This window comes from Hermetia illucens, chromosome 6 (assembly GCF_905115235.1).
Source record: "Hermetia illucens chromosome 6, iHerIll2.2.curated.20191125, whole genome shotgun sequence".
In the NCBI taxonomy this organism is placed as follows: domain Eukaryota; kingdom Metazoa; phylum Arthropoda; class Insecta; order Diptera; family Stratiomyidae; genus Hermetia; species Hermetia illucens.
The window spans coordinates 18,285,070-18,304,301 of NC_051854.1; the positions used below are offsets into that span (position 1 = coordinate 18,285,070).

Here is a 19,232-nt window from a genome sequence, read left to right on the forward strand (position 1 = left end):
AGCTTCCCTACATCGGTTCATGCTTCTCAAAATGTTGTATTTATTATCTTCTTTTTAAATTCATTTAGCCAAATATATGCTTCCGACGACTATTTTAGAGATAATTCAATAGAAATTCCACAGACAGATAGATACCATTCCTACTGTTATCAAGGTATCATATGAACTACAACCAAGTTTGGAATTGCACTTTCCATTATATTGCATTATAAAATTGATACTTCAAAGAACTTAGTATCAATTGAGTTTTTATTATAATAATTCAACTTACCTTCTCGGCACGCATGTTAGCATCACGAGCCTCTTGTTCGCAGCGCAACGCACGATCCAATGCGTTGTCTTTGTCGATCTTCATTCCTTGCATCTTCTTCTTGATCGCGTCCATGATGCTGGTTTTTTTGTTGCTCTATGTACCCAAAGAAAATCTGTAAATAATTCATTAACAGAAAACAAAATGATATCAATTAGTAACGAGTATTTTCACAGATTATTGATAAAGTTATAATTTATGATGCGGTTGCAGTGGAAGAAATGCAATTATCTCATGGAAAAATGAGAAATATCACTTTATGAGTGTTGTTAAAATGTGTAGTTAATGAACTTCTTATTATACTTATATGGTTGGTTTTCAAGTGCACTGTTTGGTTTCACTTCAGGTTACTCAGGTATTCGTTGGACAAAGAAGATAATTGCTCGTATCGTCACCGTCATAACTTCATAAGCTTAGTATCGACTATTGGTGTCTTAGCTCCAACTTGTAGGAGCCCCAATTTCAACTTCGAATTTCATTTGATTTGTTAATATAGTTTCAGTTAAATAAACATAGATATCTTAATAATAGGCCGAATAAAGTCAACTTTTTATCATAAAACTGATAGTTAAAATGCCGCCATAAAAACAATGTATGAGTTGTTTGTTTTCCTACTGAAATTTACTGCACGCTAGAAAGTTGTAGGAACTATGCAGTGATATCACGTCCATTTTATCGCTTTTTATCTCTATTTGGTAGATGGTTTTGGTCTTTAAGATGAGGACTGTCCACAAACGTCAAGTTGGTTAAGTATTGCGTACTGTAGCTTGATTTTTATTTTTCCAGGGCTCCAGAAAAAGAAAATACCAAAGAACCAAAATTGATATTATCTAAAAAGTCACCTCAAACAGAATATAAACTTCAGTAATTTTTGAGTGTTTTTGTTATGAAATTATTGATAAATTTCCACATATCGTATAAATAAAAGAAGAAAATTGTTTAAACCGCTTGAGCAACTCAGAAAGTTAAAAGGCTAAACTAGATGAATTCCGAGTACTTCAAAAGAAGATCAAGGTTCCATTCAATCACTAAAACTTTCCCGATAGCTCTTGATGTTGTTTTTGCACGCAAAATTCAATAGTGGCATCTATTTTGAAGATTTTTCAAAAAAGGTGACGGCCGGAATTATAGTACTTTAAGCAATGGGAGCTATAAAGTACATTTAGTACTTGAAAACGGGGCATCATCGTCAGTTAAACTGACTATAAACACAACAACGAACCCATTTTGAGCTTCTACTCAACATATGTAGCAGATGAATCGTTCCTAGTATCAGCTGAGACTTCTTGTAACTTCTGAAGTATCATGACTTTAACCTGGATGCCAATGCACTTAGCAATAAAGAAATTTACCTCGTATAATTATTAAGAGGAATGGGGAGTAACAATCAATTAGGCACTGCTTCTGAATGGCGTAATAAACCAGAAACGCTACTAGTCATTGTCATTGCAATATAAGAGAGATGCCTATTCAAACCAGAGTTATTTAACTACATGAAGTGCAATTAAGCCAAGAAAGGACCGATTTGGTGGAATGCACTTAAAATCAATAAATATAAGTATATTTCTCTGATGAGCTTTTCGCTTGGCCGAATTTAATTCTTAATCGGTGTCCCATTTATTCAGAATGCGCTTCATAGATTTGAGTAAGAAACCATGATTGACCCATTCACGATTAAAAACCATACAAAAAGTACCAAGGCTACCAGTCGAACAATATTTGAATGAGAGTTCAAAGTGAGTACCCACCGTGTACCCGTTCGACAACTGGTGTTCTTTGTGATCGAAGTATCATCGAACGTCTCAAATCTAAAATTTTTCGCAATGTCGTCCGTCCTGTCGTTCTCAATGGTTCTGACTATTGGCAGACTATAACAGACAATGAACGGCGTCTTGCGGTAATGGAGACGAAGATGTTGCGGACTAGTGGCGTGACACGTTTTGATCACATCCGAAATGAAGATATCCGCGATCGATATGGAGTTGCACCGATTGTGGAAAAAATGTGAGAGGTGTCTTTGATGGTATGGTCACGTAATTAGCGCTAACGAGAAGATAGGCGAGAATATCGAGGTCGATGGTGAGCGACCAACGATGGGTTGATACGTTAGATGGGGATTTGAAAGTCTCGCGATTGATTGATAGTACCAAATGACGAAATCGATGACGACAAGCTGACTCCGATTGTGAACGGGACAAAGGCTGAAGAAAAAGAAAAAGAGGCATAATCGCACAGTCCTCAGATTTTCGCCTTAAGGGGGTCATCTCGTGCGAAGGCCGTTTTTCTTCGCTTTTTTTGAGATTTTTTTTGTGAAACACTGGATGGTACAATGTGAATTTTTCACCATAGATTATCCACCATATAATATCTTGGGCATACGTGGTAATTTTCAAGGCCAATAGCATAATTCATTATTGAAATACAGAGCAACTTATACACCCATCTCCAAAAAATGTGTTTTCTACTGCTACGCTAGAGGCGCTACGATCATCTTAAAGAAACCATTTAAACGGCATTTTAACTTGCGGACTTAACCACAGTCCGCAAAGTAGGATTATTAAATAATATTGAAAACTAAATTTTTGGTGCCTTGCTCGACTTTTTTTTAAATTTTGGTATTTTTTAACACAATTTGGATAGATTTTGGGCTATGGTGGCAACAGATTTACAACATGCAGTTTCGAGAAAAACGCGTTTAAAAAGTAGAATAGGATTTTTAACCAGAAAATCTTAACTGACCATTAGTTTTCTATACCTAGTCCATAAACCTTAGCTTTCTTGAAGAAACACACGTAAAGCCTTGGCTTAAATTCTTATGATTTTAGCGACGTCATTCGAACATCATTCGGACCGATAAATACGCACTTTTTGGCGGCGATCTACGTAAACCTGGTATGTGACATTTTACCTGTTTAACACTATAATTTTCGAACGACTCCGAATATCAACAAATCACTTTGCCCATATGTTCTACACTATATCTAGATACAATTGATACAAAAAAATCAATTCCTTGGATCCGACACTCGGGATGACCCCCTTAAGGGGTTTAAAACGAGTACCTTCCGTGTAGGCATAATCGTACAGTTCTCTTCGGACATGGATTGATTTGGCGACCGCAATCAGATTTTCGCCTTAACTATAATAGCACAGCGGCTCTGCTTTATATAGTACTGAGTGCAACATACGTACCAGTAGATGTGAGGTATATTTAACACTACAATTAAGGAGTACAGCCACCGAATTGTAAAGCGTAACTCCATACATCTAGTCAGCAAAGAGCTCTGCAGCCACCATAAAACTAACACAAGGGAGCTATAATCGCAAATAATACCCTTCAGGAATTCTTATGGAGCATATGCTCTCAGAGGGCCATTCTGGTTCCCATGGAACCAACCTCCCGTGAGTCTTCATGGGAAGAGCCACTTCATGTACATAGCCAAAGCAGGATCCTCAGAATTTACCTAAAGTGCAAGCAGGAAAGAGGGTTGAAATCTGTACTCAGTTCCTTGAAACTCTTGCTTAAACACAGGGCATAATCATGTCATTGCAACGGTTTCACAGATCACATATTCTCACCAAATTTCATGACGGTAGCTTCAGCAGTTTCCGTAATGGTTGTTTGATGTCATCATACTCATTATAACAACAGTATCAATTGCAACTCGCCAATATTTAATACCTCAGTTCACTAAAGCGCCAAGAAGCGAAAAAAAAATTAATTTTGTATTGATTTTTGGTCATCATCTGATTTTTTTATTCAAATTTTGAACATTTTTTCGTTCCAATAACTTCTGATCACTCTCTACCAATTTGCATCTAAATTGTTTCATGCGACAATAAAATTGTTATAAAATCTTGTATAGAGTTTTTCGAAGAAGAGAATTTGAGATAAGTCCAATTCACGACTATTGATTTTCATAAATATTTTGGTGAGACCACGCATACCAGTTTCACATGAAATGTACCTTTCGTTCTTTTGCTTTTATGGGACTTAGATTGGTGCAAATACTTCCAAGCTCAGAAAGGAAGCAAAGCATATGCATCTTCTAAGCATATACACCTGCCAGCTCCTGCCATGTGATCGTATTCACCACAGGGTTGTCTACATGGATCCTTTAAAATCCTTTAAAAATATTATCATCATCATCATCAACGGCGCAACAACCGGTATCCGGTTTAAGCCTGCCTTAATAAGGAACTCCAAACATCCTGGTTTTGCGCCGAGGTTCACCAATTCGATATCCCTAAAAGCTGTCTGGCGTTCTGGCCTACGCCATCGCTCCATCTTAGGTAGGGTCTACCTCGTCTTTTTTTCAACTATAGATATTGCCCTTATAGACTTTCCGGGCTGGATGATCCTCACCCATACGGATTAAGTGACCCGCCCACCGTAACCTATTGAGCCGGATTTTATCCACAACCGGACGGTCATGGTATCGCCCATAGATTTCGTCATTGTATAGGCTACGGAATCGTCCATCCTCATGTAGGGGGCCAAAAATTCTTCGGAGGATTCTTCTCTCGAACGCGGCCAAGAGTTCACAATTTTTCTTGCTAAGAACCCAAGTTTCCGAGGAATACATGAGGACTGGCAAGATCATAGTCTTGTACAGTAAGAGCTTTGAGCCTATGGTGAGACGTTTCGAGAGGAACAGTTTTTGTAAACTGAGATAGGCTCTGTTGGCTGACAACAACCGTGCGTGGATTTCATCATCATAGCTGTTATCGGTTGTGATTTTCGACCCTAGATAGGAGAAATTGTCAACGGTCTCAAAGTTGTATTCTCCTATCCTTATTCTTCCTGTTTGACCAGTGCGATTTGATGTTGTTGATTGGTTCATCTTCGGTGCTGGCGTTGCCACCATATATTTTGTCTTGCCTTCATTGATGTGCAGCCCAAGATCTCGCGCCGCCTCCTCGATCTGGATGAAGGCAGTTTGTACGTCTCGGGTGGTTCTTCCCATGAAATGGGATGGACCAGCAGCTAAAAGCAGCAGAAGTACAGCGGAGACATAGAAGGGAAGCTACTGCAATTAACGCCACGCAAAGCGGTAGCAGCTCATTTAGAGTGAACAGCTAAGAACTGAACAGCCCCGCGAAGCAATACCGGAACGGTGGTTCCGCGGGGAGAGTGTGGAGAAAATATGGGAGGTTTTAGCCAATAAGAGTCCGGCATGCGGACAGACAATAAACCGATTTTAATAAGATTTTGTTTTACGTAAAACCTTAAAAATTAAGTAATTTTTTGAGCCACAAATGTTCGTTCTTCCATCTACACCACAGCAAACCCAAACCCATATTTGTTTATGAAAATTATTTTAAATGGCCCGAAAAGGGTCATAGGTGACAGGCTTGCTCCTTTGAGTTCCCTTGGGAAGTAATCTATCATTGAACGAAATAATAGGATGATATGCGATTGCTGCAACTGCTGACCAACAGATATAGTAGAAAAGGAATTCAATCATCGGACTTTAGATGAAGTGAGGGCATTACTTTTCAAAGTGTTAATTAATTCAATGAAGTTTATAGCATAGAAACAGTTTCAACCTATCTCAAGCATTGCAGTTGTGTTTTTTGAAAATTTTTCAAAAAACATTGACGGATCGTGGAAAGTTTGACAAATATAGATAGATACTCCGATATCAAAGATACTCCTCACTTCGAATATATCTTTTCCAAAAAACATGAGTAAATTTTAATTGATTTTGAAATGGCACGCATAGAAAGGTTTGCTGGAAATGACTACACATAGTGACTCACACTCTCTTCTTAAGTAACCACGCTTACTAACCCACTTCAACCAGTTTCTGTACGAACCAGATTAGTTTCAATATTTATATTGTATCAAAAATTCCACAATTACGATATGTTTATTTTGTATTAATTCAAGTACGAAATTTCCTACTTTAAATTTCTCAAGTTAATAATAGGTCATTGCCACTTTTAAGAAGTTATTTTGCTGGAGATCAGCGACAAGTTTTCAGATCAAAACATGAGCTACCAAAGTTGAAAAGTGACCTTGCCACATACGCTACTGTCGACCGTAGATAATTTTGTTTGTTTACAGCTAGGTAAAAGATATTATTATTCAGCTTTATATCGCTGACAACAAATATGTGAAAGAATCTAGCGTTTTATTAGTCAGACAAATTCAAAGATGGTGCAAGATAACCACTTTCCATCACCTGCAAATCCATTCCAACTCTTATCTTGTAGATACGAGCATGTATTATAGTCATGGAAAGCCAATTCATATTCAAATTTATTCATGTTTGATGGAGATTTTTTATTTCCTCGGTGGTGCATTCGCTTCTATTGCAATTAATTATATTTATTGTGTATTCTTCGATGTGAACCAAGAAACGTGACACTAAAAAAGTATAAGCTGTACCACTGGTCCATAACTCAATTGCCAAATTCCAACTTCGATTGCTTACTGGGTCGCAAAAAATATTTCTTCGTCACTGTTTGCATAAAAATTACGAAAGCATTTCAAGAAGTTTAAAGTATCTAAAATACACACATCTGCATACTTATATATACGTATTACAAATATCTGAGGCTTGTGTAGATAAAGTCATACACCCAGAAAAAAACCCCTGAGCTTTCTCTTTACGAAAAATTCATTGTCAGTTTGAATCTTTCTTTTAATTATTTAATTTCTTTTGTATGAATTTTTGCGTGACACATGCATTTTGCACTTAAGCAAGAGTTTCATGTTTGAGGGTCGGTTCTGTATAAAAATGCTGAATGGTGAATTTTGTTCTTGACACCATGTTATTTTCAATAAAATATTTTCGTTATAATATCCTACTCGTATATGCGTATGTACGTGGAGTAGTTGTAAGTAAAAATGAGACGATGATGTAACTTCGAAAATAACTGGGTCAATGAAAGAGCGAAATACTCGCATGGAAAGTACTGTCTGGGGTAGTAAGCTGCCATTTACTCAACATTCTTTATGACTGGAATTTAGTATCAAAATTGACAAATAAATATATTGAAGCGTTTCTGAAAATAAATTCGGGCACTGAGGAATTTGTTTTGATTTTAAAAGGATTTACATCACCTAAAGGGGCTGACAATTTAGATTTTTATCAAATTGAATATTGTGGACCAGGTGTAGAGGGGAAACTAGCTAGACAATAGTCAATTCTATTATAAATTTTAGTGTTTACATACATTAGTTGAACATGAAACGTGAAAGATATTTCAATCTGTAAAAGATACTAAGGGACTAGATAGATACCAATTCAATATCGGAATACCGAACGTTTCCTTTTTCAAATTTTCTAGTTCATTAATCAATTGTATGGATATACCCATAAGGTCACCTTAACGTCTCTGCTCTAAAACTGATCTCGTATATCTAACTATTTATTACTATATCGAGCTTGTCTACATAGCCTCTGACCACTATATTTTTACCGTTTCAAATACAATAGATATCAGAATACAAATATTTTACATTCCTCGGACATTGCGAATGTTCTCGGAAATCGAATCATTTAGGATTTCGGTCACAGTCCGCACATTTTATCTTATGATGGATTGGCAATTTGGAATTCGTGAAAGTCAGTAGGGTGCACCTTCAGTCAGATTTGCATTTTAGACCTTCATACGTTTAAATATTCAAAGGAATGCTACAGTTCTTCCAATGCCAAATGGTTAACCTGAAGAATTAGTAAAGCATTCAGGTAAAATTCAATAGCAAGTGCCTATGCTGGAAGTGTTATCTTAAGTAGCAATGGACTATGCAAGACGGGACAAATGGGTACATACAAATCTACATTTCGTCATTTCAAGATATTTGAGAATACCTAAGCTTCGCTGATTTGGTTCATACACATGTGTAGCTACAAATGGCTCTGAGTCGAAATACCATTTAAGGTATGTGTCGTTTGTGTTTATCCGACAGCGTAACATAGTGAGTAGATGTTTGCTTTGGGATCACGTTTTTGCATTAAGACAAATTTTTGTTTATTTTTATCTGACCTGACGCATTCAACAAAGTGACGAGTTCGGCATTTAATTAATACGAATTAGTTTAATGGGTCAATTTTCATATGCAGAAGAGTGGCTCATATGTCTACACAATTCCAGGTGCGGTTTGCCCTTAATTCACTGATACGTTTTGATGATATTTGGTATTGTGCACAAGAAATTTCTTTGAATTGCTTATGATATTAAACCACGTCATGTCTCGAATTAGTTTGTAATGGGGACTATTAAGTGGACATATGCTAACCTTCGTGGGAAACACATTCGTAAATCCCAATATGTGTACAGTATGCAAAATTCGTATTGGAACACATAGGTTTTTAACAGTTTTTTGCTTAAATCTTCGAAATTCGCACGAATTTTGAAAAATTAAAATGTGTTTTGGATTTTAAAGCAAAATATTTATTCAATTGTATAAAAATAACTAAAAATTTTGGTAACAAAAAAAAAATAATAATAATTTCATACTTTAACAAAAACAAAATTCGTATTGGAACACTAAAATGGATTACAAAAATTCATTTTCTTAAACACATCTAATATTTAGTTGGGTAGCCTTTTTGCTTTATAACAGCCCTTAGTCGTTTCGGCATCGACTGCACCAATTTTTCAGTCAAGTTTCTCGGAATTTTTTTCCATTCTTCCTGTAATGCAGTTTTAAGGTCACTGATGTTTCTTATGCTATTATATCTTAACCTCTGTTTAAAAATTGACCACAAATTTTCAATAGGGTTAATGTCTGGGCTCTGAGGAGGGGTTTTTAAATATTTTCTACAATTGTACAATAACCACAAGCGAGTATTTAAAGCGGTATGCTTGGGGTCATTGTCTTGCTGAAATATGTAGCGGTCCTCAATGCCCAAGTTTCTCGCACTTTTATGCAGATTTTTTTTTAAAATCTCGATATACTGCGCGGCATTCATATTTGCTTCGATAAAGTGGAGCTCTCCAACGCCGGATGCAGCGAAACAACCCCAAACCATTAATGAGCGGTACCCATGTTTAAAGGTTTGTCTCAGATTTCTCGGATGGAGGCGAGTATTTCGTTCACGCCAAATTCGTATGCGACCATCCGACGACTTAACATTAAATTTACATTCGTCGGTAAAAATTACATTTTTCCAAAATCGGAAGTTTTTATTTAAATACCTTTTTGCGAATGTAATTCGCTTTTTCCGATTTACTGTATTTATAAAAGGTTTTCTTGCACTTACGTTCCTCCGAAATTGAAGCCGGCGAATGTAATTTCAAATCGTTTGAGCTGTTACACTTACTCCACAATATTTCTCTAGGAGGGCAGCTAGCTTTACAGCACTTACGGCATTATCCTTTCGAATTTGACGGAGAAGAAAGGACTGATGTCTGCGAGTCAGAAGCATTCGATTCGGATTATGCGATTTCTTATTGATCCTGCCGCTTGATTTGTATATTTTGATTATGTTGTAAACCGTCGTATGACTTCTTTGAACGATTGTTGCTATTTTCCGGAGCGATTTCCCATTTTCATTCAAATTAACGATTAATTTTCGAACATCGTTTGATAACTCTGTTGACTTCCGACCCATTTTGATAAATTTTGAATAGTATAATTAATTATGGAAAATAAATGTAATTTTTATACTTAAAACTATTCCCTAACTCGATACACAGCCGATCATTAACTAAAACATCACAATCTGTGCAAATTGTGCATTTCCTGGAAGCGTACAGTGTCGCACCATTAGTGTTCTAATACGAATTTTGCTTCGACAATAATGATCTATAGCCCATTATGAAAAACCGGTTTTGTTATTTTAAAAACTTTTATGTGTTAAAAGTGTCTTAACTCAAATGCAAATAATTAGAAATATAATTGTGCTAAAATCATTTAATTTTCTCGTAGAATAAACCATTTTTCTGTGAAATCATAGGTGTTCCAATACGATTTTTGCATACTGTACATATATTGATGGCAAATCTTCAGATTTCTTTCCCTTTCCATCTAGGCGAGGCTTGGGTCTTATCTGAATGATTTTAATACCATCTAAGCTTATTCATTTATTTATTATCATGCAGAAAAAACTACTCGGTTTGTGGGGATAACATAGAAAACATTCAATATTTGGCAACGTAATGACTGCATGAGCTATCTTTTCTCGGGTTTATGATATAAGTCATAAATTTCAGTCTATATTTTTCAGGGTATGCCTCTATATGTTATGTATAAAAAAATCGTGAATATCTATGTACATAAAGTGAAATAATTTTTTCCCTGTATTCCCTCTCTCAACATCCCCCCCCCCCCAACCTTCCCAAATTGCAGCGATAATTGTCTTAAATACGTTTACTGACGATATGAAGATATATCCACCATGGAGGGCCAATAATTTTCAAGGGGATTGGGGAGTAACCGTTGCGAATTTTCAGCAAAGACAGAGGAGTGAACAGAGGACCTTCGTCCTGCCTATCGCCCCCACGTCTTCGGTCTTCTGTGAGGATAGAGCCACTGACACGAGTTTTCCAGGGGTTTGAGGAGAAGAAAACGACGAAAATACGACCTGTATTCCCAGGATCAAGGACTAATAATTCGAAGATTGAACTTCTACTTCAAAATGCTCCTTAATCCAGTACATGTTTCCAGAATATTTGAGCTAATAGGCGTCTCAGATACTTATGATCAATTTTCATGGAATTGAAGTCCAAAGTTTCAAGTTCTGGAAAATTTCAAAATTGCCATTAAATGGTTTGAATTAGGAGGTATATATACAAATTACAAGAGGTTTATATATAAATACCTATTTCGGGTACCAACTGTCCCGTTGTTCAGTGTTTTATAAAGATAAAACATAGAAAAAGGGGACAGTTGGTCCCCGAAATACGTATTTGTAGACATTACCAACTACTTTGAGCCAATAAAAAGGAAAGATATCTTCCAAGGCAGTCTTTCATGCCATTAAATGTCAAAAAACTAAAAAAAAAACGGATTAATGAGATTCCAACCCAGCTTATTAAATATGGTGATGGTGGCATTCAAAACTCCACCCAAAAAGTGGCTCTGCATCTAAGATCAAGAAAATTTACCTACCCACAAAAAAAAACAAGACAAACTAAGGTGGGAAAATTACGTAGGTATATCATCCCTATAAGTGCCATACAAAACGTCAAAAAAGACGACGTTAAAAATCCTGCTCTGTTAACATGATTGGGGGTATTTACTATGGGTTGACACTGGCATCAACAAGCCAGAATTAACTGGCCTACTAATCCCTTTGAAACAAAAGTCGGACTACGAAATTAGGGAGGTCCCTGTTGATGAGAGGAGTACTTTGCTTTATAACGCTAATCAAAATGTGGTTTTACCTCGCTTACATCCAATCCACTAAGTAAGTCCTGCTAAACGTAAAAGAGAAAGCGGGTAGGACTACAAATCAACGAGATAAAGACGGATGTATGATACAAACAAGGTAAAATATAACAATTAAGTAATATAATAATGAAAATGTAGATGAATTTTCATATTGAAGCAAAAAATTTGACAAAAGATTGCAATGAAATTTTCGGAATAAGACTAAGAATACAGCTCGCTTATTGGATTTTTTATTCAGTTTTCCTGATCCTACTGCATACAGAGTTTAATACCAAAACAAAAAGACCTTGCGGAATGAGATGCTACCATGAGCTGAACTATTTAATGAACCAAAAGTCGAACGATGAGAGAGAATCCTAATGATTTATGTGGATTGGACTATGGTAGATAATCCTGGTTGACCGGAGTCGACCTAGAGGGGGGAGTTATCCCAAAAATCTAGAATAATTGGTAGAATTCACCGTGAAGGTCCACCCTCAAATACTGGAGCTCCACTGAAGTGTTCAAAAGAGTCTCTCACATCCCCGAGCCCCGCGTGTCAGCGGAATACTTCAGTGGCGGACCTTCATCCTCCACAGTCAATTTCGTATATATTTTATAAGGTTTCAGGATAGTTCTCTTTTCTAGATCGACCCCGGCCAACTCGGATGGTCTGTTGACCATCCACATAGGTCATTACAAAACGTGGACGCTATAATGGAAAAACTGAAGTACAAAACCAATGGAAAAGCCAAGGAAGTATTGGGCCCATTCTTTCGACGAAGATTACATATCACTACTCGAATTTCAGGAAGGTAAGGCCTGAGAAATCTGTAGCGTTACAACGACAACTTCCCATAAAATTGTTTACGCATTGAGACAAACCAGTTATACAGATTTTGGGCATTTCTAAAAAAATCGAAAGAATACTCAGCAAGTCCGTGTACCATCTGATAATCAGTTAGATCCGTTTCAATGCGAGTGAAGATGCGTTTCTGCCCAGGGAAATTATTTTTTGATGCCGTTTCCGGTATTTCATAAAAGCTCCACATGGCTCAGATTGATAAGTTGCTACCTCCAGTGTTCAGTATTGATTGCTTCGGTTTCGGTAGTTACCTATAATATGTACAGTATTGTACTGTACTGGTATTGTACCACTAAAAACTCAAAGTTTCATACGAAAAGAGATAAGTCGTGAACTATGGTTGAACAGAAAAGACAGTCTGTTAGTTTTCCTCCGTAGTAATTTGGACTTGAGGTTGATGCCAATGGTTGTCCTGTATTGATGTTTTTTGCGTTTAGGTTCTAGACGTCAACCTATTTCGCATCTCCATCATATCTAATAGAGAAATGAGTTCCATTTAATCCTGATAAACTACTGGCTTTTCATTTTTTCTATAGTCTTTCATTCAGTACATGCTGTGACGTTCTTCATGCTGTCTCGACTGGAGGATGCGGATCGCCTCAATGAAGCTTGAAATTTTTCATCAAACGCCTCGATGACGCTCATGAAACTTGCTTCCACTATCATCAGGATTAAACTTCGGACAAATGGTTTTGAATTTGTAAGGGGAACAAGCTGGGTGACACTGAAGGTAAACACCAGTAAAACCATAGTTATCACTTTGACAGGTTATTGCAGTGTTCTTATTTGCATTGATGAGTAAGAAAGTGAAGGCATCGATTAATTTGAATATCTAAATAGCGTTGTTTAGGCTAACGACAGCACGGAATTTGATGGCATTTGACGAATTGACAACACTAGCTTCGCTATCGTCGTTTCCTCCAAAATTTAGGAATGTAACTATTTCAACACCAACATTAAATTGAGGTTGTTCCGCACCAATACTTTCTCTGCGCTGCTATATGAGAGCAGCACATGAAAAATGGCCACCATTACTTGTGAATTCCAAGCTTCATCAATTCACGTCTGCGTCGTACCATCGGCGCATTCTGGTTCAAGATAATATCAAATGAAGGATTTCCTTGGCATATGGGCCGTAGACGTGACGATGAGAAAGCAAAAGTGGCGGTGGATAGGTCCCACCTTAAAGAAATCTGAAAACTCCATCCTGATCTATGTCATGCAATGGAACCCACTTTGCCAGGATGACCGACGAGCGGGCCACCCTAGCTTTTCGTAAAGTCTTGGAGGGAGCCGCAGCACATTGGTAGGAACCGACCACGATGATACGTAGGTGTAGTTTTATGACAACCATTTGAATATGCAATGGAGAAAAGCCTTCCTTTGGAAACTAGTGAGCATCATTTCGCAAGTGATTACTCAGTTCTACTGTTATGTATTTTGTGTTGTTCGGTTTGTTTTTAGTAAGAAAAACCAAAAAGAAAAGACTAAATTTTCCTGAAATGACGAAGAAGAATCTTTATTTTCTATATACCAATATTTTAAGGACTAATTGTCCTCTCCTTCAGTGAGTTTTAGTCGGTTATTCAGTGTCCGTGTCAGCTTTTATTTAATTCATGAGACACTACTTTTCTCAAGTTCCAGATATTTCCCATGGCTCTCAAAAAGATGAAGATGCTTTCACTTCATGAGGTCTCCCAACTTCTGTGTCATATTTAATTGATATGCAAGTCATTATTGAGACTGAATGTTGTCTTCACTCAGTGATGCTTTTAAATCAACCAATCAGTGGATAGAGGGTGGCAATAGACCAGTACTGGGAATACAACATCGATTTATGTTTATTTTTCGTGGTCTTTTAACAGTATTCTGGCATTATCAGTTGTTCTGCTCTCTATAAGGACGAAGCTAACAAGGTTGATAAAGGACTCAATGGAGAACTGGAGAGGCCACCATTGCAAGGTAGCTTAAAGGTCTATGAAAGCGTCCAAATACGCAAAAATCCATCAACTCGCAGAGCGTTGCTATTGGCTAGTTTTAAAAAAATGTTAAATGCTGTCGAAACCCCAACGGTTTTCTTTAACACTATTCTTCGTGTGTAGCTGTTTCCTAGCCAATTTAAACAGCTGAAAACCCAGTTGAAGATTCTGAAAAATGTTCATCCTATAGGTCCATACCTGATGAAATGACAAAATTTGGCCTTAGGGCATAAGGAGTTGCTTTACATACATGCTTTCAGGAAAAGTCATTACCTAACTCTTTTCTTGCCATGGAGTAAATACTGCACGAAAGCGTTCGTGATGCTTGTAGATACCGGAACAAGAGCTGGAGGAAATCTGCGCAAAGAGAAATAGACGCCGTTCCAAATAGAATCGCTACGCTGGATCTTGGAACTTTATTGAAGAACGGTTGAAAGAGCTAGTCTAGATTTAGTAGAAGAAGAGATGAACACTATTTTTAGTGATAAACCAAGGACATCTATAAAATGACCTCGGTGGGTACTTCAGGGCATACCTATCGCGTCGTTCCGAAAAGCTAGAAATGGCAGCGCATGTAGCCCATTCTATGCTATTGTATGCTGCGCCGGCTTGAATAGAGGCATCGGGCATGGAAGCAATTCGTAAAAGGTTGAACTCAATATAGCATTTAACTATGCTGACAATCTGTTGTGTATTCAGAACCACGTCCGAGGGCGTGCTTTTCATTATAGGAAGAACATATCATTATAGGAAGTAGAAAATGCACTACTTGGATAAGAGTATAGGTTAATCTACCTAGACCTACAGAAGGTGGCAATAATAATTGGAAAAGGCACAAAAGGGCAAGTAAAGTGGAAAGCTCATTTTACACATATATCGAAAATTAGACTGAACGACGACGGAGCAGGTGGATTGCCACCAGACCCATTTCCTTAACAGGCACGATGCTTACAAAAGAGCTATTTCTAAAAGTCTTCCTTGATCTTTCTCTAAATCATGCCAATGTTCCGCATACTCTGTTTCATTTTGATTGATCGAGGTTTCACTGGAAGGGAAGGGCTGTGTGAAGTACTTAATTTGGAGAGATGCTTAAGTCAAAGGAAAACCGATTGGTATAGACTGGTCAATTGATGTAATTCAAGACGAGTTGTGAAAAAAGGCATGCAGGGCAGGAATGCGGAGATCTGGCGAGTGGCTTACAATCAAAATTAATTCAAGAACTAGTGTTTTACGATGTCCCGTGGGATAGGAAGGAGGTGAGGTTTTGGTTATGTAGGCACAACGCGCACTCATGTGCAAACGTGTTTGCACTGATGAAGGGAACAAGTGGTTCCCGAAATATCAGTATTTGCAAGAATAAATACCCACACCAACGAAAAAGAAACAACAAGTTTTTATTACTTCAATTAATTAATCGTTGGAAACACCGCATAACTCTGATTAACGATGAGTTGTTGAATCAGATTTATCATAAAAGCCAAGTTCAAGGCGCTACATATATTCAAAAACTAAGGCGCTTTTTAAAATGTATGGGAACCGCAATACGTGACAACATGTGCACATTCCCTATGCCAACTATATGTGCCAAACTGACAACCTGGGAATTAATTATTTCGAATGAGGTTTGCTGTTGTACAAAACTCTTTTCCGTTAAAATAGTGAATACTATTAGAATGTGGAAGATGTCCTAGATTCCACACAGGAGTGGCCAAAATGCATGTAATATATATACTTCAATCCCGAGTGCATTTCTCAATACTTGTCGAAGCTCCAGCTTGAAAACTAGACTATCTAGTGGAAATTGCATATTCATTCCTCTAGCTTCAACCCAAATCACTTTCGTTTTCAATAGTTGTTGAATGGAATAACACTTGAGATTCAATAAGTATACACACGTATATATGTATAAATATATCTGCGGCTTCAACTAACTTTTTTTTCATCCTTTTCTGTCACATTTATTTGGCCTGTTTTTTGCTAATAAGCAGAGTTCAGGTGAGTTTGCTTAGAGCTATTAATCATATTACTAAGGCTAAAAGACTCCAAGTCATTCTGCTATATTTTTTACTTCATTTTTCATCTTCAAGACACAAGAAAAGTTTGCGGCTAAGTGTTCGGTTTTGCGGTTATGGGGATAGGTTGCTTATTGTTTGTTACCGGAGTGATTTAAATGGACAGGTTGAAATCAATGAAAGTAAACATTATGTGCTTGGTGATTGCAGTTAATACTGAAAATATACCAGAATTTGCAACAACCACTGTTCCTCCATTTACATTGCAATATGGCGTGGGACAGCTTAAAAAGTTTTGATAAATTTTAAAGTAATGATAAATAATGCATTGCCACAGTGTATAATTACCATAAATTCAAATGCAATACATACTTAGAAACGATCCATGGTTAGCTATTGGATGTGAAATAGAACTTGTTTGGAAACAGATCATTGATCTTGACCATTAGTCCGAAATGAAATTAGATTCGACGCTAATGACAAAGAAGAATTTCGTCAAAAACTTGAAATTTCAGACTTCGAGATTGAGATAACTATTTAGCTTTTAATAAGGCATCTTTAACTAAAAATCCCTACCATTTATCTATATTTAGTTGAACGTTAAAGTAACGTTCGCTTTAAAATATTCTTTGAAATTCTTGCTGAATTCATAAAATGTATACCAAATAAAAACTTATTTTTTTTGATAATAATACATTTTCCTTAGATACTTTCAAGGAAGTACCAATGAAAGTTGCTGAATGTTAGTCATACTCAATACACTATGAGATGTAATAGCACATCAACTAAATGTCTCTATCGAATTAGCACAATCTAAATAATTTTCGAAAACTCAGTCAACTGCAGTCTCATTTATTGAAGAGAGTAATTCATGATTCCATTATTTTTATGAATGAAACAATGCAAGCAACTAGGAAGTAATATAACATCCACCATGAACCGGATATTGTTGCATGTGAAAAGACCGGATCTTTAGCCGCAAGTCTACCTCATTGTCAACCCACTACAGCATTGTTATACCATCTGTACGGAAGCTCATGTCACTTCTTCTCATAACCCCTTACATCTCCTTATTTGGGTACCCTGAATCGTCTTATTTTCAAGGTCAACTCTCACGAGAATACCGGGTCAATCTTCATTCCTTGTGAATTGAATGATATCAATCACCATTGATAAAATAACCGAAATAATTTAATGGTTGACTTAGTGCTGGAGAAATTTTTTAACTTTAACTTTAAAGTATAACTGATGTACTTTCATATTACAAAAATGAATTCTTGAAAAATAATCCTCAAAATCGTTCAATCCTCCATCCCGCCAATTATCAAGTAGTACTTCAAAGTATTACATAATAAGCTTTCTATTCAAAATTGAGGTGGTATAGATTGCTCTTTTAATCAATTCAAATTCATATTTTTTCCAGTAATTATTCTCACAAAATCATTGAAATTTATCCGGATTAATTATGAAATATTGACGCAACCTGCAAACCACGCACACTCAATTTAAAATTAGAATTTTCACATTTCCACCCGAAAATATATCTGAAAAATTTTCATTTTTCTCAGCATAAATCTGATTCTAAAATTAGTTTGCAGATGGCGTTTATACACTAATACATTCAACGTATAGCACTGAAAAATTAAATTTAGCAATCCAGCATTCGCGGCAAGAAATTGAATTCCCGCTTTTGGTACAAATCCTTCCGGTTCCTCGTGATATTGCAGAGACGGGCATACTCTTTCTTCTCCTTGTACTTACGAAACCTTTTTTACCAAACAGTGCACTTACTTTGATCACTTTCTAACTTTTCACTTAACAACTTTATCTCTTATCACTTTAAGTTTTATCTTTATCAGATTTTATGAGGTTAGTTTAAATATGTCATTTATGCAATGTTTTCATTTTGAGTAATTACAGAACCGACAAATAAAAAGAAAAATATCCCGCAATTAGATAATTTTAATTTTTAAATTAAAATCATAGTAAAGTGAAAAATTACGAAAATTCTTCTACAGAAAATGTCTATCTTTCTTACTTACAAAACTCTCAAACAAATCTCCGCGACTTGAACGGATTGTGATGTTCAACTAAAAAACCGACCAAATACTTGGTGCCCGATAGTTGCTTGTTGATGTCGCTTGGTGTGCTATAGGTCCTTACGTCTCGTCTTACATTGTCCCTACTTCCCCCACTCCCGAGCCCAGAAAATCCGAAGTATCTGGAATTGGCCCCCACCACTAAACTCCAATACTAGTGGATTTGCCCCCACTTTCTTTGTGGCCCACCCCCACCCTGAAAAATTTCCCATCGTTTCTTATTACTAGATAGACTAGCTATCCGCGTGCCAAATTAGCAATACATTTTAACATACATGGTTGGCTAGTATCTAAAAATAAAACCATTTGTGTTCACTATAGTATCTGTATCTTGGCCAAGCGAACTTCTTGGGCACATCACGAATGTGCCTAAGATTAGACATGGGATCGTTGAGGTGTGTAGTATTGAGAGGTAAAAGTCGAGTCGGTATGAGATACTTTCAGTGGAATAGTGCGTGCAATGGGTTCTGGGCAATACCTTATGACAGGTGCATGCTGAGATCAATTTAACTTTTGATTTCATTTGAGATGAAGATGTGTGAGCAAAAAAGAGTTAAAGAGATATACGGAAAATAATCAGTGTGTGGGAACTTTACTGATTTAAGCTAATGAAAAATATATAGTATGATGGAATGAAT

General features: G+C 36.7%; 1 protein-coding gene across 8 annotated transcripts in view; it reads right to left on the reverse strand.

Annotated features, from left to right (window-relative positions):
- The window catches only part of LOC119658701 (tropomyosin-2), a 94,243-nt gene extending 75,562 nt beyond the window's left edge, over nucleotides 1-18,681 (reverse strand). For 7 of the 8 annotated variants that reach the window (XM_038066307.1, XM_038066308.1, XM_038066301.1 and 4 more), the window contains exons 1-2: nucleotides 18,538-18,681; nucleotides 272-425 (exon numbers count right to left, since the gene is read on the reverse strand). In XM_038066307.1, coding sequence (XP_037922235.1) covers nucleotides 272-385 — 114 coding nt within the window. In that variant the 5' untranslated portion in view covers nucleotides 386-425; nucleotides 18,538-18,681. Of the gene's footprint in view, nucleotides 1-271; nucleotides 426-18,533 lie in introns of all 8 variants that reach the window. The other variant, XM_038066302.1, reaches the window with a different exon arrangement.
- Nucleotides 18,682-19,232: the final 551 nt, after the last annotated feature.